Below are 24,530 nucleotides of genomic sequence, written 5' to 3'. Positions count from 1 at the left end.
CGTGGTCTCCTTTGCCCCATGTCCCATTTTCTATAGACTTCTTTGTTCCTAAAGCAAAAGAATCTTCCCCAAAGGCCCTCCCCCCTGCTGAGACCAAGGGAAGGGAGCCACTGGGGAGGGGACACGCGATCAGAGTGGACGCCCGAGGTCTAAACCCAGCTTGAGGGACGTCTGAGTTTGTGTTTCTCAAACCGTAACTCCCAGAGTATCTGCCACAGAAGCACCGGGGTTGCTTGAGGAAATGCAGATCCCTAAGCCCCAGGCCAGGCCCACAGCAGCCTCTCTGGGAGCCAGGCCCGGACGCTGTGATTTTTATGAGCTGACCAGGTGACACTTACGGACGCTAACTTCAGAGCAGCAGTGCACAGCCCTGGCCGCATGGTAGAGTCACCTGGGGAATCTTAGTCTGAAAAAGAAATTGATGTCTAGGCCCCAGCCCAAGCCAGTTAAGGCAGAACTTTAGGGGAATGAGTCCAAGTTTCGGTATAGTGTTAAGCCCTCCTCGAGTGATTCTAATTTCCTGCAGCCAGAGTTAAGAACTGCTAACCCAAAGGTTCAGGAGGGACCAGGAGCAGCGAAGCTCCGGACTGACGCAGCCGCGTAGTCTAGTCTGGAGGGCCACTTCCGGCGGGAAGTGCCCACACGTGGGGGATTCGGGGCTTCGTGTCAGCTCAGTGTACCCGTCTCCCTTACCCAACCTGTAAGTGGATTCAGGAGGAGTTCTGGTTCAAAAAGACCAAAGCCTGATCTGTAATTGAACGTGGAAAGCCCTGCTTTCCTGGCCGAAGTTGTCAGGGCAAAGCGTGGTCCCAGGCTGGGGTCAGGAGAGGGCTTCCCAAGATGGGCTGCAGTATCCCACGAAGGGGATGAGCGCCGGAGGGTGGTGACACAGAAAGGGAGTTTTAAAGAGCCAGATTTTATTTCATGGCAGAAGAGACCAGAGTTTCCCCAAGGAGGGGAGGCAGGCTATCCTGCTGAGGGATGCGGGGAAGGGGAGTGGAGACCCTGGGAGAATAGGCTCAGCTTAGGGAGCTGGACGTGGCCAGGGCTCCAGGCCAGACTGGGGTTCCAGAGTCCACGAGGAGCAGCTTCAACTTGAACTGTGTAACCTGGTGGAAAACCAGTGGCTGGGGGTATGGGGTGGGGTGGAGGGGTGGAGGGGTGGAGGGGTTTTATGGAGAACAAAGGTGAAACTAGCAAGACAGGGCAGAGGGCCCAATGACCCCTGCTGGCTTCCTGGGGAGGGAGGGGTAAAACCAGGATGGCCAAGGAGAACAGTAAGTCATGCTTCAGCCAAGAAAAGCTGGACAGAGCAAACTGCCACCGTGAACCTGTATGTACCCGCAGAGCACATGCGTCAAAGTGCCCTTTCTAAGAAGGGAGGTGTTTTGTGCCCCATAAGGTGGTTCCTGCAGGAGCTCAGACGCAGGAGACTGGCCAGAGGGACTACGGGAAAGAGAGAAGCCAGGTATCCCTGGGCGAGGTCTATCGAAGAGAGTTCTGGTTTGGCAGCGGCATAAACCTACCCACGCAAGGGAAACAGGCAGTGCCGGGAACATCGTGTTGGAGGCCGGCCCTGGGGGCACGATTCACCCCCCCCCAGCCCCTCCCCAGAAGCCTCGGAGGGGAACGAGAGTCTCTGGCTAAGTTCCTGCCCGAAGACCCCACCTGCTTACTGGGTACTTCTTTGGGGTTCTCTATTGGAGTAGGTACTACGAGACTGGCAGCATCCGGCCTGGAGTGATAGGGGGCTCGAAGCCCAAGGTGGCCACCCCCAAGGTGGTGGAGAAGATCGGGGATTACAAGCGGCAGAACCCGACCATGTTTGCCTGGGAGATCCGAGACCGGCTCCTGGCCGAGGGCGTCTGTGACAACGACACTGTGCCCAGTGTCAGCTCCATCAACAGGTGAGAGGGACACCGCAGCCAGGGGCCGGGGAACCTGGGCTTTGGGGGAATCATGACGGAGACCTGGCTTGAGTGGAACAGAGCCTGGGAAGGGGCGGCATGCTGAAGAGTCAGGCCGGAAGGGCCCCGGGCCCAGGGCAGGTACCACCCCTCCAGCATCCCCACCCTCACCCCTCTCCTCACCGCACCCCGACCTCGCCCCGTCCCCAACCCAGACTGTACTCACTGCAGTCTCCTTCCCCACACACCACATCCTCTTTCATTCGATAAAAGAAACTTCCTCTTGCATTGATCCTTTCTTGAGCGAGGCACAAGACCCCCTAACTGGGCCCTCATCCAAGCACCCACTCATTTGTTTAGTCATTCAATCATTCACTCACCACCTCAATCAATCATTCACTTGCTCACTCACTCGTTCATTCACACATACGTCACTCACGTGTAGGCCCTGGGGATGCACAATCCTTCTCCATGTGGCCCTTACAGCCCAGTGGGAAAACAGACACTAATCGAGCCCTAATAAAGTGCCCATGCAAACAACTGTAAGAAATGCAGCTCTAAGTTTGGCTAAGGAGAGAAATATGAGGCTATTGAGCTGGCAGAGGGTGACTTTGTTTAGGGAGGTTCTGAAAAGATGCCTGGAGTAAGAAATAACTAATAAGAGTTAACTAGGTGAAGGGGGGTGGGGGATGGTGAAAGGAGCTCTGAGACAGCACGTGCAAAGGCCCTGTGGCTAATAGGATCTTATACAAGAAGCTGAAAGAAAGCCAGTAGGTGGAGGGAAGGGGAGCATGAAGTCGGCTGAGGTGGAGATGTGAAGAAAGGCTGAAGTTCAGAGGCTGGTGACCGTGCTACGTATTCTTGCCTCTGACCTAGAAGCAACGCGAAGAACCTTGGCAGATGTTAAGCCCGAGGCTGACTTGCATTTCAGAAAGTCCACTCTGGCTGCAATAGAAAGAAAAGATTAGAAAGGGTCAAGAGCAGAGAGGGGTGGGCCGGTGAGTGACCCTGGAGGGAGAGTTTGGTGGTGGCAGTGAGGGATGCAGAGAGGGATGGATGCTGGAGAGGTTTACAAGGTCAAACCCACAGAACCTGATGACGGGCTCGAGGGAGGAGGGAGGGAGGCAGATGCTGAGCCCCACGTGCATTTCTGCCTTGAGTGACCAGGGGGACTAATCGTGAAATGGGAACACTGGGAAGGACCAGGCATGAGGAGTAAGGTCTCGGGTTTGAGTGTGGACAGGCTGAGGTTGAGGTGCCTTTAGATACCCAAGTGGGATCTCAAAAAGGCAAGTGGATGTGGGGCATCCAGGAGCCCTGTTTTCTTCTCTTCTAAGGGCCTTTCTTGTCTCCCTTACAGAATCATCCGGACCAAAGTGCAGCAACCCTTCAACCTTCCCATGGACGGCTGCGTGGCCGCCAAGTCCCTGAGCCCAGGACACACGCTGAGTGAGTACCGAGGGTCCTGCAGGCACACCCAGCCCCTTGCACACACACACCCATCTGCGTACACACCCAGAGTCACACACAAACACGTCCACACAGGCACACCCAGGTGTGTAGACTGAGTCCTTCCGTTGGGACACAGCCTTGCTCTGAAGTATTCAGGGGTGGAACCACCTCAGGCAAGAACCCTGGCACCAGCGGCACCCCTGACCCCTCCACGGTGGCAGCAGGGGCTCTGAGGGGTGTCAGTTCCACGTCCTGACCCTCCGTCTCGCCCCACTGCAGTCCCCAGCTCAGCCGTGACGCCCCCAGAGTCTCCCCAGTCTGATTCTCTGGGTTCAACCTACTCCATCAACGGGCTCCTGGGGATCGCGCAGCCTGGCAGCGACAGCAAGAGGAAACTGGATGACAGTGAGTATTGTGGGAACCAGAGGGCAGGCTGGAGGGTGCAGGAGGGCGGTTTGCTGAGGCTCTGATGGGACACAAGCCCCCTTCGGCCCAGGAGTTTCGGGCCTGTCTCGAAGCCATCCTGAGGCCCCGGGAGCCTGGTCCTTTCCCTCCCCTGAAGCAAGTGTGCTCCCCAGCTCTGGCCTGGGGGATGGGTGGACGGGCCCCTGAAAGCTTTCTCCCTGCCTGGGGACACCCGCCAGGTGACCAGGACAGCTGTCGGCTGAGCCTTGACTCCCAGAGCAGTGGCAGTGGGCCCCGCAAGCACCTTCGCACGGACGCCTTCAGCCAGCACCACCTTGAGCCGCTTGAGTGCCCCTTTGATCGGCAGCACTACCCAGAGGCCTATGTCTCCCCCAGCCACACCAAAGGCGAGCAGGTGAGGAGCCAGCCGGGCGTGGGAGGTTAGCAGACAGGCCGGGGCGGTGGGGGGGGGGGGGGGGGTAGGGGTGGGGGGGCGGTGCCGGAGCAAGTCACGGGCTCTGAAAGCTCCCTAATCAGCCTGCGGTTCTAGAAGCAGCTAGGAGTTGCTTGCTGGGCTCAGGCGCGTGCTTCCTGCAGCTCCAAGGCCATCACAGGCTTTGTTTCACCAGACGCTAGCTTCTTCCTCCTCATCCTCCCAGCCCTGTTGCCTTCCCTCACCCACAGCCTCTGAGCTTAGGGCAGTGCAACCAGCCATGCCATGCCCCTGCCGCGGTGACTTGCCTAGACGGCAGGGTCAGGTCGCACAGCAATAAAGCCACAGCTCCGGCCTCTACAGCGTGCCCTCTACCAGCACCTCCAGCCCCGCCTCGGGCCACTCACGCCTGCCCACCCCTGTGAGCCTTGCTCACGCTCCCCACCACGCCCCTCTTGTTCACACCCCTCTGCCCCAGCACACGGTGTGCCCTCCTCGCACAATGCCTTTCCTCCCACCTCTCCGCCTGGAAAAATACCACTCGGCCATTATGACTCAGCTCAAGCAGCACCTGGTCCACGAATCCTTCCTTGCTCCTCAGACACGCTTCATCTCGCCTGCGCCCCTGCTTCTGCACATCCGGGTTGCTGCCCCCCAGAACTCACGGGGTAGTGTAATCGCCTAGTGGACAGAGATGTAAAGACACAGCAGATTTCTTAAGGACAGGGCAGCATCTCAAAACATCTTCTTTTATCTCCAGCACCTAACATTGTGCCCCTCTTATAACAGACGCTCCATAAAGGTAGACTGAGTGAACGCATTGAGAAATCCAGCACAATAAACTACCAGCTACAAGGGAAGTTTTATTTCCGGTGCTCAGGGCAGGTGAAATGGCTTATCGTGGGTTGGCTTCTGTGAAAAGCTGGCAGAGATGTCCAAGGTCTCCCACAGAGCCCAACAAAGACTCCACACCTCTGTCTGAACTTCCAGGCCCGCTGGCCTCTCGGTTCATTATCTTTTATCGACACTGCAGTTGCAGTGTCTCCCTGCCTCACCCCACCTGGTCAACGAGCTGAGGATTCTCCAGGCCGGTGTCTGCTCACCCCTCTCTGCACACGCTGTCATCGGATCCAGGAGTGAGGCGTGCCCGTACATCTTTAAGATCTGAGTAGGCCAATGGTGACGATGCCAATAATCAGTTGAACCGTTGCCAGTGACCGTCTGGGCTGCTGGGCCGATGCCAGCAACGCAGCTGGGCAGGCAATCTGCGTCAGCGATTTTATCAGCCTGGGCTGTAGCAACCAGGAGGGCTGCAGAGAAGGCTGGCCGTCAGCAGACCTGGGGAGAGGGCCCGGGCACTCAGCCGCGAGGCAGCACATGGCTCCCGGGGCAGGCAGGGTGGGGTGGGGGGGAGCCAAATGGGGCCACAGTGGTGGGCCTGCGGGAACCCGCTGTGTGAGACGGAACCTGCACAGCCCAGTGTCCTGGTAGAGTAGAGAAACCCTGCTGCTGAGACCCGCTGGGTCGCAGAGCCATTTCCTGGCTCTGTTCCTGAGCCCCCCAAGGGGCCCTGCTTGATTACAAGGAGCCCGGAGACCTAGCACCAAGCTGGCATATGTACATGGGGAGTCATGCAATGGAGAGTCTTGAGCCAGAGGGACCGCAGGGCCCACCAAGTCCAGTCTTTCCATTTGTGTGGAGATGACCCAGGGCCAGAGAAGGTAGAGAGGGCTTGGGGAAGCGAATGGCTGTGGAGCTCGGACCTGCCGGCCCTGGTTTCATTCAGATCCGTTCACTTCACCTGCTTTAAATATGATGCTCCTATGTGAGTTCTTATTTGAAGACTGGAGAAAGAGAGCCTGAAAACCAAGGAACTACTCCAACCCCTCACCTTACAGATGAGGAGACAGAGGCTCAGCCGTGTCCATAATTGATTCATTCCCTCCCTCAGCCAATCATCTACTCCCTCATTCATTCCCCTGCTTGGTGGTGAGCGGCAGGGAGAACCCAGCCTGTTCCCGGGGCTCCTTACCTTTCCTGCCCTTGGCGCTGTCAGCACTGCTGAAGGAACACTCCGTGTTCCCTCACTGGGCACAGGAAGGCCCTCTGGCCTAGGGAGCCAGGAGAGAAGCACAGGTCCTCACACCTGACCTCAGGATGGGGCGAAGACATGGCCATCTCTTCCGTAAAGTCAACAAGGGGCAAAGCATTCAACAGAAACGTCCTATGGCCTCATTTCTGGTTGCTATTTTACCACCAGGCGTAGTTAGGAGTCTGCACAGCCCTTGTTCCTCTATTTTACAAGTGCATCAAGAAGCAGATCAACAGAATGTGAATATTATGAAGACAGAGACTCAAGAATTGGGGAGCCTATGACTCTTCACATAACTCTGAAATAGCTATTTATTGAGCATTTGTGTTACCAAGCATTCTGGGCTAAGCATTTAATGTAGGTATATAAGATCTCATTTAATCCTTAACATCAGCCTTGTGAAGCAGATTCTATTATCCCTGGTATACAGGTGAGAAAGCCAAGGCTCTGAGAGGTCAAGGAGACTAAAGCTACTTGGCTGGTCCTTGCAGATCCAGGGCTCAAACTCACCCAAGTCCTAAAGCATTGTGCCCTCTGCACCCCAATTCAAGTTCAATCCCAGTAAGAAATCCAGTCATCATGGGGATGTTTAAGCCATTCAGTGAAACGTCACCGAAATGTCTGACTACATAGGTTGGTTTGTTTTTCATCGAATTGCCTAAATTTTAGAAAGTTATAGGATTTTGAGAAAGTATTTGGTATCAAATCAACATACCCATAAAGCATTTTCAACTTTTCTTACACTCTCTAGAAATTAGGCATTTTGATCAATTTCATTAAGCCAGGCCCTAAGCAACTCCATCCTGCCTAGAAGCAGGAAGCCCCCTCGGAAGGCGTGGAACCAGAGCGCCATTTAGTCAGTAATTGCTGCTACATGATAATGGTGCCCTTGTGGCCTCCAGAACTGACTGCAGCTTCCAGAAGTGCCTGGCACACAACCAGAAACTGCTGTGGGTCCTTGGAGAACCCAGCTCGATGGAAATCACTGAAAGCGATTGCCTTTAGACGAGCCGTTACGCAACCACGGAGCAAGCCTTGATTTCAGTTTTGCACACTAATTCATATAGTGCATTTGTGACGTGTGTGATCCGTGTATGGGGAGCAGGTGTGTGCTGTCTCGTGCCCTGGTGGGAGGGAGTCATGGTGAGGGGTGATGTACCCTTGCCTTTAATTGAACAAGTTCTTCTTGGAGGCCATCTTAGGAGATGGCCTGCTCATGTGAGGGGAGGCCGAGTGAAATCGAAAATGAGGTCATAACTAAGAAAACCCCCAGGTACCTGATAAAGAATTTTTTAAACAAATTAACCCCTATAATCTTCGAGCTGAATGTGCACATTTATATTTGCTTGGATATGGGGCGGGGGGAGAGAAATCCATCTATTCTGCTGGGGTATCGGGTGTGTCATTTTATTGAAGGAGAAAATGCCTGGGTCAGGAACTGCTGTCCTCGATTTAGTCTCTGTCTCATACGCACCTGGGACATTTACCTCTCTGGGCTTCAGGCTCTCGGCATATAAAACAGACGTAATATTGCTCAGCCATGTCACAGGGCTGCTGGGGGCAACGGATCAGGATAACACAGGCAAAATCTAATGTCCGCTCTTTGCAAGTGTAAGAAGTGGTCATGATGTTATCCACTGCAGAGCAGCGGTTGAGAGCATGGGCCCTGGAGCCAGACCCCTGGGGTTTAAATCCTGGCTCTGCCCCCTATGAGAGTGTGGCAAGTTTCTTGACCTCTCTGTGCCTGCATTTTTGATCTGGAGAAGAATAACTTAATGAATGGAGCGAAGCACCCTGACCAGTCTCATGTGCCAACTGCCCCAGCCCTGCATCCTGTTCTCTGTGGGTCCAGACAGGGTGAGGAGACCAGGAAGGAGCCCAGCGTCCAGGCAGGGCGTGGGCCTTGGAAGGAACTGCTCTGTTCTGTGCCTGGCCTGTGCACCACCAGCCGGCATTGAATTCCGGGGCTGCAGAAGGGAAGGTCCTAAGCCTGGGACTGCGAGAAAAACAGAAGGGCTGTGAGTCAGAGAATAAGAGCCAATTAAGCAGGCTAAGTGGAGTCAAGATTGAGCGGGAAGAGGGGACAGAGGAAGGGAGTGTTTCCTGGGGAGACTGGGCTGTGGGGTTTCTAGGTGGGCCTGCGACCCACGGCCTCTGTGCACTGACTTCTTTTTGTTCACCAGGGCCTCTACCCGCTGCCCTTGCTCAATAGCGCCCTGGACGACGGGAAGGCCACCCTGACCCCTTCCAATACACCCTTGGGGCGCAACCTCTCGACTCATCAGACCTACCCCGTGGTGGCAGGTACGATGCCCGGAATCTCCTGGGCCACGTGGCCCCAGCTGCCAGGATGGGCTGGAGGGCAGAGCTGGCGGATGGAGAGAAGGAAGGTGTTACGGCCCTGGGCCTGGAGAGGAGGGGGGGGGGGGGGCTATGCTGGCTGGGCCTCCAGGTGGGTCCAGAGGGTCTCGCCTTCTATCCTCGGCCCCTCTCCTCCGCCTGCCCCTCAGCGCAGGGCACACGCAGCCAGCATTTTCTACATTCACAGAGGCACAGCAGGGAGGTAGAGCTGCCCCCTCCCCTCCTCCCGAGACCTGAGGGGCACCGCGTAGCCCCGCCCACCTCCCCCCTCCACGCCCAGCCTCAGGGAGGAGCCCGCCCAGCCGCCCCGCGCCGCCGCACCCCTCCCGCACCTCATGGCTTGGTTTGTGCATGTTCCCACCCCATCATCTCACACCCCTCTCTCCTTGTCTCCCTCCCTCCGGCAGATCCTCATTCACCCTTCGCCATAAAGCAGGAAACCCCCGAGGTGTCCAGTTCTAGCTCCACCCCTTCCTCTTTATCTAGCTCCGCCTTTTTGGATCTGCAGCAAGTCGGCTCCGGGGTCCCAGCCGGTGCCTCGGTCCCGCCCTTCAATGCCTTTCCCCATGCTGCCTCCGTGTACGGGCAGTTCACGGGCCAGGCCCTCCTCTCAGGTACGACAGGGAGGTCCCGGGCTGTGCAGCCATCGTGGGGGGAGGGAGGGGGGGTCCTCAGGGCCGGACGCCGGTCCCCTGCTGTGGGTCCAGCCCCCTCTCTGGCCCCCAGTCCTCTCCACCATCACCCCCATTTCCTGATTCCTCCGGCAACTTTTGGAGGTGCCAAAATGTGCCCCTTCCGAGCCTGCAGAGTCAGGCCGTCGGGTGGCAGGCACTCTGGGGGTTCCCGGCAGATTTCCAGAACCTCCACCCAAGGCCCCATGGAAAAACAGGGACCCTAAGGCCAGGAGCCAGGCTCGGTAAAGCCCTGAACACTTGGTCTGGGTAAAACATACAAAAGAAGGAAAAAAGAAAACTTTGGAGGGAGAAAGGCATTGGCTTTGGGAGCCAAATTCTGGATCAAATTTCTAAAGACAGAGGGTAAGCCCCAGCTGGGTCTCCAGAGTGTAACTCTCCTTGTGCCCAGCTTAAGAGTGTCACCCTTGGAGGACACTCAAGCAGAGTGACTCACCAACCCAAGAGAGGGGGGCTCAGGGACCTCCCACCAGGGACCTCATCCAACTCAAAACATTTAAAGCTGGAAGCATCTTAGGGGCATTTGGAGCAAATCTCTCCTTACACTGATGGGCCACAGGCCCAGAGAAAAGGGCCTGGCCGAGGCCCCTGAATAGGACCATGGTGAGGGCTCCGCCTGTATGCACCGTGTGGGTCAGACCCCAGCAGAGCTGGGTCTCCCTGGCAGAAGGACATCAGCCCGTCTAGCCAGGGTCTGAGCAGTGGCTGAAAAAGTCAGAGGTGTTTGGCTTGGGCAGGGAGAAGGCCTGAGGTGGAGTGAGGGGTAGGGATGGGGGGCAGAGACCCAGCACAGTCTTCAGATATCTCAAGGGCTGCCACAGAGATGAAACTGTTTCAGATGTGGGTCCAAGGCATTGAACCAGGACCCACGGGGGAAGCCAGGGGTGGGCCAGCCCTTCTGGACCAGTGGTTTTCAAACTTGCTGGACCTCGCAGCACTCTCCTGAAATGAAACCTTTGACAGAAGCCAGGTATCCAAACCAGACAAATGAAGAACTGCTCTGTCTGAAGTAGGGGCTCTGCCCACGGAAAGCCCTTGGACTTGAAAATCACTGCACCAAAAGAACCAGACCTCTGCCCGTCCAGAGGGACCACACGGTCCTCTTATTCAAGTTCATTGACCCTTTCTTGTAACTGTCTGTATGTTTTATGTCTGTCTGGCACCTAGGATTTTTTTTTTTTTCCCTCTGTACATCCCTGCGTCTAATGAGGGAGGTCCTCTTGGAAGAGGTGGGCACAGAGGCAAAGGATTCATAAAGGAAGCCCAGTGTGTGGGCAGAGAGGCAATGTTTAAGGGTCTGAAGCAAGGAGGAAAGTGTTGACTCAGTGCAGAATTTCAAAAGAGGGTGAAGTCAGCGGAGATGGGTCATTTGTTTTGACCAAAGTGATTAAAGAAGAAAACTCTGTAAGCTGAGTGAAGTGATGTCAGCCAGAGAAAATGGGATGGGGAGGGAGGGAGGGGGGGAAACAGAAGAGACTCACATCCACTGTGGGGTGGACCGGCCCAGTCACCGGGCAAGACTGCCTGCCTTGTGCACATGGTGGGCCGGGGCCAGGAGGGCTGGGATGAGGCAGGTAAGGGATGAGGGTGTGGGTGAAGCATGCGGTGATGGGGAGCAGTTCTTCACTTAACAGTGGGAGCTGTGGAGAGGCTTGGCGGGACCAGCCAGAGAGGAGCGGGAAGGACAGAGGGCAGTGGGAAACAGATATATCAGAGCACAGACCTGGGTGGTGGTGTGAAGTGTGGTTGGAACAGCACAGTGCAAAGTCCCTGCCCCAAAGCTCCCACGCTTTCTCCCCTCCCTGCCACCCTTTTAGGGCTTCAAGCGCCCCCAGCCACCATGCGATCACATCAGGGGTGATGCTTCCAGCTTCTGTGTGCTCTTAGTTTAATGGACATGCCCTCTCTCCGAGCCAGCTGCAGGACTGGGCGGTCATGCCCCCCTGGGGCAAAGCAGTGGGCAGCAGACACCCAGTGGTCATTTAGACACCTGGCCCCCGGAGCCAGGCCCAGGTGAGGCCGATGTGCAGGGTGTGACCCCCGTGAAGTCTGTGGAGCCCAGCCTGAGGGCTGAAGAGGCCCCCCCCCCACCGCCCAGAGGCAGGGGCTCTGAGAAGAGCAGGCAGTGGCCAGGCTTGGAGGGGCTGGGTCCAGGAGGTTGCCAAGAACAGGAGGCAAGTCAAGGCCGCAGTTCACAGAGCTAGGCCCGCCCCGTGGGTCAGGCACAAGGCCCATGATGGCAGTATCCATGCTGAGCCCACGGGTTGGCCTGGAGCTCCTGAAAGAGTGTCCCCCCCCTGCCGCCTCTGGTCAAGATTGGACCTAAATACTTCCCACGTGGCTGAGCCACAGTGAGCGGACTGGGGGGACACGGCAGAGAGAAAGCAGCTTAGGAGGGGAATGATCTGGGAGTTCCCTGGAAGTCCAGTGGTTAGGACTTAGCTCTTTCACTGCTATGGGCCCGGGTTCAATCCCTGGTTGGGGAACTAAGATCCCGCAAGTCATGAAGCGCAGCCAAAAAAAAAAAAGGGGGGGGGGAGTGATCTCAAGAGTCTGGGGGCTGGCAACCTATTCAAAGGAGGAAGAGATGAGCTTGAAAAAAAGGAAAGGATGCCCCAGTCTGGGGTCCCAGCACACTGGCCGAGAGCAGTACTGAGGCTGTCCTTGTCCTGGCTGTTCCAGGGCTGAGTTCCGCTCAGCTGATGAGAAAGCCCTGACTTCGGTTTTATCATCAAAGAGCCCCGTCACCCGCCTCCATCCTTTTGTGCAAAATTATATTTAATCCTGCCAAAGAGATTTCTGGATTGCCATAAATTCTCCTTGCTATCAGAGCAAGATAAGGAGTTGAAAAGAGGTCACATAGAGGGCAGACATCAAAGGGAGTGGATAAAATGGTCTGAAATCACCTCTACCCTCAGAATTCCTCCAAGTTCTGGCTCTGATCCTGGCCTCTACCGATATTTAGAACATTTATCAGTATTTCTGGGGTGCTAGTGTTCTCTTCTAAAACCCCATTTCCCAGCCAGTCAACGTAGACCTGTGTCTGTGTCAGCTTCTTAAAAAGAGGACTATATTGGAAGTATATTTGAGTACAGAGGAGATGGAATTACAAACCAAAGATAAACTTGTGGTGAAGAGCCTTGAAAATCAATTAAGTCCATAAAATAGGCTGTGAAAGAGTGCCTCCACCTTATGGCTTCTGTGGTTTCATTTCCAAGAAGGTTGCAAAGTTCTTGGCTTTGGGAGAAAACCACATATTTAAGGAATTGAAGCAGAGTCTTGTGAGACTGGTGGGAAAGATGATGGTACGGAGTCTGGGTGAAGGCCGTCCTGAAGACTGTCTCAGCAGGCTTTTCAAGGGGGCCAGGCTTCAGGGGAGGAAGCCTTCAGGAGTTTGCTCCAGCATCTGATTCAGAAACCTCCGTCCCACTGGGAGAAAGTTAGGTGACTAAGGGGAGACGAAGATTAAAAATCTCAGAATACAGGGGAGTGAGGCTGGTGAATTCAGTTTCCCAAAGAGCAGTTTGGGAGCTCGTTCTCGTGGGATGGGACCCATGGGGGCAACTGTGACTAAGTTAAATTGTGGCTTAAGGGGAGCTTGTGCCCTGGTGCTCTGCCCACTGAGCTGCAAAGCTCAAGAAGCAGCAGGACCAGGTGATGGAAAGGGACAGGATAAGAGTAGAATGAAGGGGAACGTGGGACCACAGGGCTCCAGGGCCGGAAAGAGCTCTGTAGAGCACCTAGGCCAGCCCTAGCCAATAGGTGGCCTGAGAGCCAAGATATACCACCAACCCCAATCACAGCAGACACAGATGCAGCCTCAGAATCCTTCTCAACACAATGCACCAGGAAGCCCCCTACCAATCAGTCAAATATTAATTAACGTGAGCCCAATTTCTAATCTATCATCTAGCCTAGCTCCTCATGAGACAGACGGGAAGGTACGGGTCAGGAAAATTAAGTACTTTGTTCCTCAGCCACAATCTGGACCTAGATGTCTGTCTGTCTGTCTGTCTCTGTCTCTGTCTCTCTCTCTCTCTCTCTCGGAAGTAGGGAGGGAAGAGGAAAAGGAAAAGGCATCAGGCCTGAATTAGCCACCACCCTCTTCCATCACTCTCCTACTCATGTCACGTACACCCTGTGTCCTCATCCTGCCCACACAGGCTTCATGTCACTCCTGGCCTCTCATGCGCTCTGGTACCTGACCAGGGGCTTCATCCAAGGGTCCAAGGGGCTGAGTCTGAGAGCTGATCGTATTGCAGTCTTTTTCGAAGAAAGATCAGATTTTCCCTTGGTATATCTTCTGCCTACTTCTCCCTCTCCTTCTAAATATACTAAAATTTCCCTTTCCTCAGCTGTGTGGTCAAGCCCTCATTTGTTCAGGCCTGTGTCAAGTGAACTGAACCCATCTGTCGAACTCCAGTGGGTTCCTTTCTGTCTGGTCCAGCACCGACCACTGCTGGACATTATACTCAAACAAATTAGGAAATTAGAGAGTGTTGTTCATTTTTACCAAAACATTCACACAGTATTAAATAATGAACCGATGGCTCCTTTCCAACAGGATGTATTCTATAAGGTTTCCCTTGACATGTAACAATTTATAGAATGTGTCCATTGCACGAATCAGTGTTCATCTGTGGCATGAAACCTTAGCTCTGAATTATGCTGATAACATTCTGGTAATAGTAATAAGGTGTGTAAGCCCACTCTTATTTTGTATCCCATTTTGCATGTGAAGAAACTGAGGCTTGGGGTATGTAGGTGGCTGGTCTAGGGCACTTGGAAAATTAGTTGTAGAAGCGGAATGAGGGCCAAAGTCCTCCGGTTCCTAGACCCTTCCCTCCAGAGGAAGGGCAGAAGTCCTGTAGGCCTGGTCTTGTTTGTTGATCCCCCCCCAGACTTGGACTTGGCTCCAGTGCCCATCCCAGTCTATCCCCATCTTGACTTAGCGCCTAGCCTTGCTAATTTAGCATTCTTGCTTACTGCTGTATCCCCAAGTGCTTTGAAAAGTGCCTAGGATATCAGAGTTACTCAATCAGTATTTGTCAAATGAATGAACTGTCTTCAGGGAATCTCTAGAAATAGAGGTAAGGAGGGAGTTACTGCTGTATTGACAACTTACAGGGTTCCATGCGAGGTACCTTCCCTTCCATTGTTACTAGGCACCCCCTGAAGGGCCCGACATATGAAGGACCTCGGGGGGACGGATGGGAGGAAAGTTGGACAAACAGTGCCATGGAGGGGGTGGACTTGGTAAGTTGGTTGACAGAGGCTCACAGGGAGGGGACATATGACAATATCTGGAGATATTTTGGGTTGTCACACTGGTTGGGAACTGCTACTGGCATCTAGTGGGTAGACCCAACATCCTATAATGCACAGGATAGTCCCTCACAGAGAATTATCTCTTCCCAAGTGTCAATAGATCTGAGGTTCAGAAACCTTGTAAACGTCACCAAGAACTAGGACGACCAAATAATTTCATCATTCAAACTGGGGCATTTTGAGAGTGGAATGGGCATTATTCATAAATATGCTGGGACAGTGTTCATGACCTGGGCAGAACAGGATATCTTGTCACCTGGCCAAGAATCCTTGGATGAGGCAGAATCTCATGGGCCTGCAGGACATGGGGCAATGGAAGAAGGGACAAGGGTGAAGCATTATGGTTGTTGGCACGTGGTGTAGATGGAGAGAAACTCAGCAGGTCAGGTGGGGTCTCCAGAATGGGAAGGTTTGACTACCTAGTGTAGAGGAGAGGCAAAACCAGGGAAATCAGGACTTCACAGAGCAGCCTCTGTGTCACCAAGGCCAGAGTACTACCCACAAATTACAGATAAACAAAGAGAGAGATGGTTCTTTTCAGGAATGGCATGGACAGATGTCAGTGGTTCACGGGCATGTGTAAACACTGTCTGTCAGCCCACATCTTCTTTCCAGGTCAGGAAAAGGCAATATGTTTCACGTCTCTTGCAGTTCTGCTAGGTTGTATCCACCTGAAAGGCCAGGTCCAGTAGCAGGAACCTCCCTCTGGCTCAGCGTCAAAGAGTGCAGTGATTGATTAGCAATATCTGCCACAGGTTTGAAAAAGGAGAGTGATGGGCCAACAGGCCACACCTTTGCCATCCCTTCATAGGGCCTTGTTCCTGGTTCTCCTCGGAGCTGGAGATGTGAGCTTTGAGTCCAGTGGCCTCTTAACATATTGATTTAGGTCAAGCTGTGCCGGCTGCTATGTGGATGCCATGGGAGACCACAGAGACCCAGAAGACATAGCCCTCAGCCTCCCTCCAGTACCATGACATCTTTATGGATGAATAAGATTTGTGTAAATAAAATCATTGGAGAACAGGGAGCAATAGAGGACTGCAGTTACCAGGACACCCTGCATGGTGGAGCCTGTGGCCTTGTCAAGGCCAGCAGAGGAGAGAGGAGCCTGGGCTCAGAGGAAGAGGAGGGCGGGGGAGGAAGTGGGTTTGGAGAATGACTTGGGAGAGAGGGAGAATGGCAGAGGGAAGGCTTGCTGAGCCTCAAGGGAGCCAGACGGTAAGTACAGGAGCCCACAATGTCCCACCTGATGACACGTTGCTGTATTTTTTCAGGGCGAGAGATGGTGGGGCCCACGCTGCCTGGATACCCACCCCACATCCCCACCAGTGGACAGGGCAGCTATGCCTCTTCTGCCATCGCAGGCATGGTGGCAGGTAAGGGGAGGGGCTGGGCAGGAGGGGAAGCATTGCAAAGAGGAAGTGGTGGCCCCAGGTGGAGCAAGAGGGGACGAGAGGTGAGCTGTGTGCCCCTCACATAGGCTTCCCGAAGGGCAAGGAAGGATAGACTGAGAGGTGCATCTTCTTATAAATGCCTGGAGAAAAGACTTCAGTGCAGTCCTGGCTCCGTAACTCTCTCCAGCTCAGCCCCCTTCTTCCCGGATGCTCCTGTATTACCCACCATGATGAAAAGGGAGGGGCTGAGACAGACTGGTGTTCAAATCGGAACTCTGCCATTTCTTCCAGTGATTCAGTGAGCCTTGATGGAGAAGCTGCTGGGGGCCATCGAAACACTGTGAGCTAAACCTAAGCCTAGCCTATGAGCAACCCGTGGTCTCCCAGTTATTTAACTCTGGTGAATCCCAGTTTACCCTTTCTGTAAAATCTGAGTCTGCATGGTGTTGGTGATGTTGGTGATGAAGACGGTTGAAATACATCCTTCTTCACACCTCACACTCACTCAACCCTGCACGGGCAGGACCCGTGGCCTGAGAACTCCAAAGGTACTATAAAGTGTGAGATGAGCTGGGAGTACTTCTCCATCATCACTTGGACTGTCCTGGAATCCTCCCTGCCAGTCATTGGGGTCTCTTTGTCCACCAGTGTGGTCATCACCCAGCAGTGCCCCGGGGTATCAAGGTTTTGACAAGTGAGGACAATGAGAGTTTCTCTGGGCGAGTCTCAATCTTTTAGGAAACATATAGGAAGGACCCCAGGATGGATAGGGTAGAATAGAGCCATTTGCACTGCCCAGAGAGGCCTGAGGACCTGGAGCTTCTGGAAGGGGCTCTGATCAATCAGGGCATCTGTGACCTTCCTGCCAGCCCTGGACCAGCCTCTCTGGCTCTGACTCCAGAGACTCAAGGCATTCACCCAGGCCTGTTTCCCTCCCCCACTGGCAGGGGTTATTCTTTACCAGCCACCCACTCGGGTGCCCTGTGCGAGGCAGGTGGGCTGGGCTCTCCTGGGCAGAGGGAGGGGAGGGAGGAGTGCGGGAGGGAAGGAGGCTCTGCGCTCCCTGGGAACCCGCTGAGCTGGCACTTGTTGCTGCTTGGTTGCCCTGGCGATGTGCTTAATGCAGCGTTGAAAATACAGAATACTGACTCCTCTCTCCCTCCTGGCCCCAGACCCCCTCCCTCCCTCCCTTCCTCTTCTGGAGCGTGAAATGAGATTGGTCCAGATAAAAAAGGAAAAGATTTGGTTATTTTTTTAAGAGTGTGGATAATGGGGCCTCTCAATCAAAATCCCAGGCTCCAGTCGGCTCCCCCCCATTCCCCTTCCAACCTCTCCACCTTTCCCTGCCGCCTGCTTAGAGGAGGAGGAGGAGACATAAAGCACAGGGCTTTTCTCTTAATTATGGATCATTCCCGGGGGCAGGCCCAGGGCAAGGGGTTCCTGGGGCCCAGAGTCTGACCTGTGAGGTAGCTGGAAGGCTTGGGCCTCTCATCAAAGACCCCCAGGTTGTTTCCATAAAGACCTCACCCTGAGTGGGTGTTGTGAAAAAAAAAATAATAACACAAGTACAGCATGGACTGCAAAGTGACTTCCGAGAGGGGGCTTGCCTGGCAAGGTGGATGGGCTCCCAGTAAGTTACATGCAAATCAGTTTTCAGAAAATGCAATGTTATTTAAATGCATCCCTGGTCCCTAATAACTCCATGGCGCAAATGAATTCCTAAGGAATTTTTTTGTAGAAAAAGTATTCGTGTCCATCTCTTACCAGTGGTTACAATCTCCTAGTTGACTGAAGCGAGATTCCTTCCATTAAAATCAAACCTTCTTTGAGTACCTACTGTGTGCTAGGTACATACAAAATGCTCAAAGCAAGGCATACCAATGACATTCTTCAATCAATTGTGGAAGGAAGGAAGAGATCATTTGTCAGGCACTTTCTGTGTGCCTGGCCATTCACAGGTAGATGTTTATTTCTCATTTAATCCTCACCATAAGACTGGGAAGCTGGTGTGATCTTAGTTTTATGTAGATAAGGAAACAAGCATAGAGAAGCGAAGTAGTGTGCTCGGGGTCATAACCATACTAAGTGGCTGGGTTGTTCAAACACAGTTTTTTTTATTTCAAATCTAGCATTCTTTCAAATCTAGCGCACTACACCACGCTGCTTCCCACCATACCAGAAATAATGACATGTGTTATAGGAGAGCGGCATAGGAACCAGACCAGGGCACAGATTTCCCTTATCCATTCATCTTTTGTTGTGGCTTCTAATTGTTGTTGCTGTTGTTCCTGTCTCACTGATACAGTTAATGACCCTCTAACCAGTTCTGGAGCTGCACCCACAGCTCCGATAGATGGATCCATCCATCCATCTCTCCATCTTTCCATCCATTCATCTTTTTTTTTTTTTTTTTTTTTTTAATGAGGATCTTGAATCAGATGCGTATGTTTGATTGATTGATTGATTGATTGATTTTGGCTGTGTTGGGTCTTCGTTTCTGTGCGAGGGCTTTCTCCAGTTGTGGCAAGCGGGGGCCACTCTTCATCGCGATGCGCGGGCCTCTCTCGTTGCGGAGCACAGGCTCCAGACGCGCAGGCTCAGCAGTTGTGGCTCACGGGCCCAGCCGCTCTGCGGCATGTGGGATCTTCCCAGGCCAGGGCTCGAACCCGTGTCCCCTGCATTAGCAGGCAGATTCTCAACCACTGCGCCACCAGGGAAGCCCCCATCCATTCATCTTTACACACATTTTTACATACATCCGTGTCTCTTCTCATCTATTCTTCCATCCTTCTATCATTCATCCTTCTATTCATTCTTCCTTCATCCATCCTTTCTTCCATCCATCCATCCATCCACCCATCCATCTACCCATCCTTCTATCCATCCTTCTGTCCATCCATCCATTCTTCTATCCTTCAATCATCCATCCTTCCTTCCATCCATCTATCCATCCACCTTTCCATTCATCCATCCATCCTTCTATCCATCCTTCCATACGTCTTTTCACATATTCATTCTTTCATCTATCCGTTATCCACCCTTCCAACCATCCTTGCATCCTACCATCCATTCACCACTTTTCACTTAACAAATAGTGGTTGAGAATCTATGGTTTGGGATGCTGGGGATATAGCAGTGAACAAGACAGGTCCCTCTATTTATGGAGCTGACAGCCTAATAGTGGAGAAAGAAGTGTAGTAAAAAAGTCAGTGAATGAATAAACAAGATAATTTCAGATAGTGATAAGCACTGGGAAGACAATAAAATGGGATGATGTAATAAAGAGCCACAGGGAGAGAAGGTAACTACTTTAGATTGGGTGATCAGGAGAGACCTCTCTGAGAAGGTGTTCAAAGTGGTCAGCCAAGTGATAAACTGGGGCAGACCGACCCCAGCCCAAAAGAACAGCAAGTGCAAAGGCCCCAAGGCAGGAACTAGTTTAGCATGATCACACAAAGAAAGAGGGTGAACTATCCAAGAACAGTGAGTGAGTGGGAAAAGCACTACAGAATGAAGAGATGTTGTTTGTGGATGGGTCGAATTTTAAAACTACTCAGGCCCCTGGGAAAACAAATTGTAGACAGTCAAAAGAGGAAGCACAGAGACCAACTGACCAATTGAAGGACAATTGCAGTAGTTCATACAGGACATAACAGTGGTGTGGGCCATGGAGGTAGCAGGGAAGGAGGAGAACAGAGACACAGGATGTATTTTGGTGGTAGAGCCAACAGCACTTACTAGTGAATTGGCTGTAGGGGCTCAATGACAGGAGAAACAAGGATGAGTCCCTGGTTTGGGGCTTGGGAAACAGCATGGATGATGGTGACAAGTATATATGTGGGAGGTTAGAGGAGGAAGAGGTAGAGTATTTGGCATGTGGAAGTCAAGAGTTCTATTGGGCCATATTAGGATTGAGACACCGCCTAGATAACCAGTTTAATACATCAGTAGGCACATGATGCGTGTCTGAAGTCAGAAAAGAATCCTGACTAGGGCATAAATTTCAGCCATTGTACAAAGCTGTTATTTAATGCCAAGGGATTACACAAGATCACTATAAAGAGAATGTGAATGGAAAATCACAGAAGGCTCACAAATGAAGCCCTGGGATTCTTCAACATTCAGAGACATAGCAGAGAAGGAACGAGCAAGGCCAGTGAGTCGGAAAGGCCCTTGGGTTAGGAGGCAAACCAGGAGAATTGGCATCATGAAACCCAAAGGCATGGAGGGAGTGATGAACTGAATCAAAGTCGGCTAAGAGGTTGAGGGGGGTGATGGACACGGAAGTGACCACTGGAGTGATCGGGGTACAGGTTGTGGAGATTTGAAGAGATCAGCGTTGGCCTGATTGGAGGGGGATGAGGAGGTGAGGGCAGAGACCATGGAGCAGAGAAGGGCTGGTAGCTGGCGAGGAATGTGGGGTAAGAAGAGGATTTTTAAAAGAGAAGATGGCAGAGCATGTATGCTGGCTAAGGGAGTGATGAATTGGAAAGGGAGATGTTGATGAAGAGTAAAGAGAAGGGATAAACTGTAGGGACCAAATCCTCAGAAAGGGGAGTGAGGCAGGATGCAGAGCAAAGAGGATGGGTTGGCCTTTCATGGGTGCAGGGGACATTTCATCTGCTTTGGCTGCAGGTGGGCTGACAGATCTGATGGTGGGAGGATGCTGCACCCAGGGGGTGTACCACCTCCTGAGCCCCATACCCTACTCCAACTTCTAAGTGACCGAAGCAGATAGGTACTCTGTAAGTGTGTGTTGGATAAGTGAGTAAGTGAGTGAGTGAATGCACGAAGAAGTAACACAGCGAGAGGGCAAACACATTGGATTTTCCACCTCTCTTCCTGTCCTTTGGAGCCGCTGAGGTTGGCATTGGGTGAGGTGGGGTCAAAGCCCGAGGGCGTTGTGGGCAACCAACGTAGAATCGGCTTCTTCCAGGGTGCGCTGAACCCAGCAGTAAGCAGGACAGGTCACGTTGTGAATACAAGAAAAAGTACTGGGGGCTAGGGTCCTAGCAGGCTCTAAAGGAGCATGTGGCCTTGGGCAAATGTCCCTCTCTGGGCAGCAGATTCTTCATTTGTGAAATGAATGGTTGGATGAGATCATTTCTTTTTTTTTTTTTTTTTTTTTACTATCTTTATTTAATTAAAAAATTTTTTTTGATGTGACCATTTTTAAAGTCTTTATTGAATTTGTTACAATATTGCTTCTGTTTTATGTTTTGGTTTTTTTGCCACGAGGCATGTGGAATGCTAGCTCCCCGACCAGGGATCAAACCCACACTCCCTGCATTGGAAGGCGAAGACTTAATCACTGGACCGCCAGGGAAATCCCTGGATGAGATCATTTCTTAGTTTCTGCCTTTCTATATTTATCCCTTTGCTTTTTTTCCCCTCCCTTCTTATACATGTATTTGTTGCGAGCCTGACCTGTGTTAGACTTAGTCCCCACCCCTAAGGAACTTCCTGTTACTACTGCCTATCGCTGACTCCCTGGACAAGGACCCAGTAACCTTCCTCTGCTTCAGGCTCTTCCCCCTCGCTTCCGTTCCTGCTGTGCAATTGCCTTCTTCTCTGGCAGGGTAGCAGCCCCTACTGACCCCAGCTCAGGCTTTAACACTGGTTGGATGACTGGTGTGAGGCTCTACTGAGCTTTATTATAGCACCTACCTAATGGGAAAATCATAAAAGCTGGCAGTTCTTGACTGCTTCTTATATTCCAAGCATGGTGCTCATAAGCATTTGACGTGTGTTATCAGATTGAATCCTCACCAAAACCCCATGAGATAGGGACAATAATCTGCCTCATTTTACAGATGAGGAAACCAAGGCTCAGAGGGGTTCAGTGACTTGTCCAAGGTTGCACAGCTAGGAAGTGGAGCATGGAGCTTTGGCTCCAGGCAGGCCAGCTCCAGAGCCAGGCGGCTTCGAGCCTCTCTTCCAGACTCCGGGAAGGGGATCAGGAAGGAACCACAGAAAGCATGAGGCTCACAACAGCAGATCAGATTCTGGAAGGTGGTGTGGATTCACCGGAGCTCAGGGTTGGTGGGAACCTGGCTTTGTGGATGAAATGGTCTGCTAAGTACATAAATGGAGGATCTGGAATTTCAAGTTAAGAGCCCTCAGGTCAACTTCTGCTCTGCCATTTCCCAACTGTGTGATTTCAGGCCCCCTACTCACTCGTGCTATACTCCAATTTCCTCTTCTATAAATTGGCGCTACTGATGAGCACTTCATCGGAAGGTTATGAGTATAAAGGGGCTTACTGTGTGGGAAAGTGTTTTGCCAACTTTATGCTCCGTCCCAAGCCCCAGCAGTAATTGTGGTGGTCTGCTTTGTTATTTAAGGGAATTCTTAAGTAATTTTTTTGGTAAGTAATTCCTTTGGTGAAATCAAGAATCCACTCGCAGAAAGAGGTGATCTGATTTGCTTTGTGTAAATCGTGCACTGAATTTGCTTGCAGTGGCAGATTTGAAATGAGACAAGCTTCTCTATGGAGCAAGTCCCGGACACAGATGCCTTCCCCTCTCCTTCCCTTCATCCTCAGCAACCGCCCCCCCCCACCAACCACACGCCCCTCCCTAACAAGCCATATTTAGGGAGGCTACAAAGCTTATCCTTACTGAGTCCTTCCATGACCCCTAACCCCTCTCACTCCCGTTGGCCCTTCCTGGAAAGACCTTTTTTACAGAAGGTCCAGGCAGCAGCAGAAGTGGTTAGGCCCTGGTCACAGCACAGCTTCCAAATTCCACCAAACCCTCCAGCTGTGTGAGCTTCTGCAGATCCCCAAGCCTCTGTTTCCTCATCTGGAAAATGGGCACAATACTAACATCTACCTCCTGGGGTTCCCGTGAGGGCTGATCTTGATGGAGCAGTACCTCCAGTCCCTGAGGAAAAGGCACTGCCTCAAATGATGCAGACTCAGGGGCCCCCAAAGGACTGATGGAGGAGGACTTGCTCAATGCCAGCCCTGCAGACCCTTGTCCCCCATCCCCAGCCTTCCATTGGTACGTCCACCTCATGGGTCTCTCACCTGTTTGCCTCCCACAGGAAGTGAATACTCTGGCAACGCCTATGGCCACACCCCCTACTCCTCCTACAGCGAGGCCTGGCGCTTCCCCAACTCCAGCTTGCTGAGTAAGTTGCCTCTGGGGCCGCCCAGGCCCTCTGCTCTGCGGGGCGGGTTGGGGTGCAAGACTGAGCCAAAAGTTGTCTGAGACCTGGGAGGCCCCAGTTAGACGGAGGGCCCGGGAAGACAGGTGTTTTCTGTAATCCAAGCAGATAGAGGGAAGGCAGGGTACCAGGTTGCCTGGGAGAAGAGGCAGAAGGAAGAGAGACTTCCGTGCCTCACTCTCTCTCTTCCCCATCCCAAGGCCATGTCTATTAAATCTTTGTTTTGTGTAAGATTCAGGGCTCAGGCTTTGGGAGGGCAGTGGTGAGTGGACTCCAGAAAAGTCTTGGAGGGGGACTCCCTGCCTTCAGGGACTTAGAGTTCCACAGCTGCAGATGCTGTCGCAGGGGTGCCCTGCGGGAGTGCCAACTGCCCTTCTTCTGGGGAGCACCCTGATCGCAAACAATGCCATCCTGTTGCCCGCATTAACCATCTAAGCGACTCAGAAATACTCACGATTCAGCACCAGAGCCCTTACACAGAAATCCTCTGTTCCACCGCATTCCCGTTATTTGGCTTGAGATATGGACAGCCTTCGGGATCGAGGAACAGAGAGTGAGCTGTGGGGCTGCTCATCAGTCCCTGTCTCCCCCTGGGCCTGGGCTGGGTAGAGAAGCTTTTCAGGAAACCAGGCCTCTTAATGGGGAACGTGAGGGGTCCCACTGGAGTCTCCGTGAGGGATGGCCTTAAGGGTCTCGGAGCAAACCTGAACCGGACAGAAGCCGCAGTGCAGTACGGCCAACCGCAAGGGCGCCGTCGCAGGCCTGGCAGGACCGTCCATTCCCAAGACGCCCCCTCTCCTCCTGTTACCTCCTGATGTTCCAGAAATGACTAGGAGGCTGGCTGAGCTGGATTCTGTTTGGCAGATAAGTTCAAGCCACCCTTCTGTTCAGTTTAGCCGGAAAGGCTGAGGGCCTTGAGACATGCCCTTCCCATGGAACTTTCCCGGGCTGCCCATCCTGCAGATGTGCAGAGCTGCCCGGTGCAGGCCCTCAAATGTGCATCCCCCTTGACCAGTCAGGACCCAATCCCCCTGCTTCCCAAGAAGAAGATTCTCTGACCTCGCACCTTTTGGGCAAGGCTGGGGAAAGCCCCAGTGATCTCCCTGTGTGTACTTGGTTCTTCAGGGTTCCAAATGTAACTGCTCTCTCTTGCCCTCTCCCTGACACAAGGGTGTTGAAGGTCAAAGGAGTCATGGGGGGAGGGGCAAGAAGCCACTGTTCTCCTTCTGGCCAGAAACTCAAAGGTGAGGCCAGAGAAGGAGGAAATAGGGCCAGAGAGGAGTTAATCTTTGATGA

At 52.8% G+C, this 24,530-nt stretch overlaps 1 protein-coding gene across 4 annotated transcripts in view; it reads left to right on the top strand.

Moving 5' to 3' along the window:
* Window positions 1–24,530, top strand: part of PAX8 (paired box 8) — a 57,354-nt gene that overhangs the window by 31,541 nt on the left and 1,283 nt on the right. Inside the window, exons 4-11 of one of the 4 annotated variants that reach the window (XM_007197404.2) lie at window positions 1,710–1,907; window positions 3,268–3,356; window positions 3,639–3,764; window positions 4,004–4,179; window positions 8,473–8,593; window positions 9,058–9,264; window positions 15,945–16,046; window positions 23,112–23,198. In XM_007197404.2, the coding sequence (XP_007197466.1) occupies window positions 1,710–1,907; window positions 3,268–3,356; window positions 3,639–3,764; window positions 4,004–4,179; window positions 8,473–8,593; window positions 9,058–9,264; window positions 15,945–16,046; window positions 23,112–23,198 (1,106 nt within the window). Of the gene's footprint in view, window positions 1–1,706; window positions 1,908–3,267; window positions 3,357–3,638; window positions 3,765–4,003; window positions 4,180–8,472; window positions 8,594–9,057; window positions 9,265–15,944; window positions 16,047–23,111; window positions 23,199–24,530 lie in introns of all 4 variants that reach the window. The other 3 variants (XM_028162632.2, XM_007197405.3, XM_007197406.2) reach the window with 3 other exon arrangements.

Source organism: Balaenoptera acutorostrata, chromosome 12 (genome assembly GCF_949987535.1).
Source record: "Balaenoptera acutorostrata chromosome 12, mBalAcu1.1, whole genome shotgun sequence".
Lineage (NCBI taxonomy): Eukaryota > Metazoa > Chordata > Mammalia > Artiodactyla > Balaenopteridae > Balaenoptera > Balaenoptera acutorostrata.
Note: the sequence above shows the minus strand (reverse complement) of the source record. Positions and strands in the feature narration are given on the sequence as shown.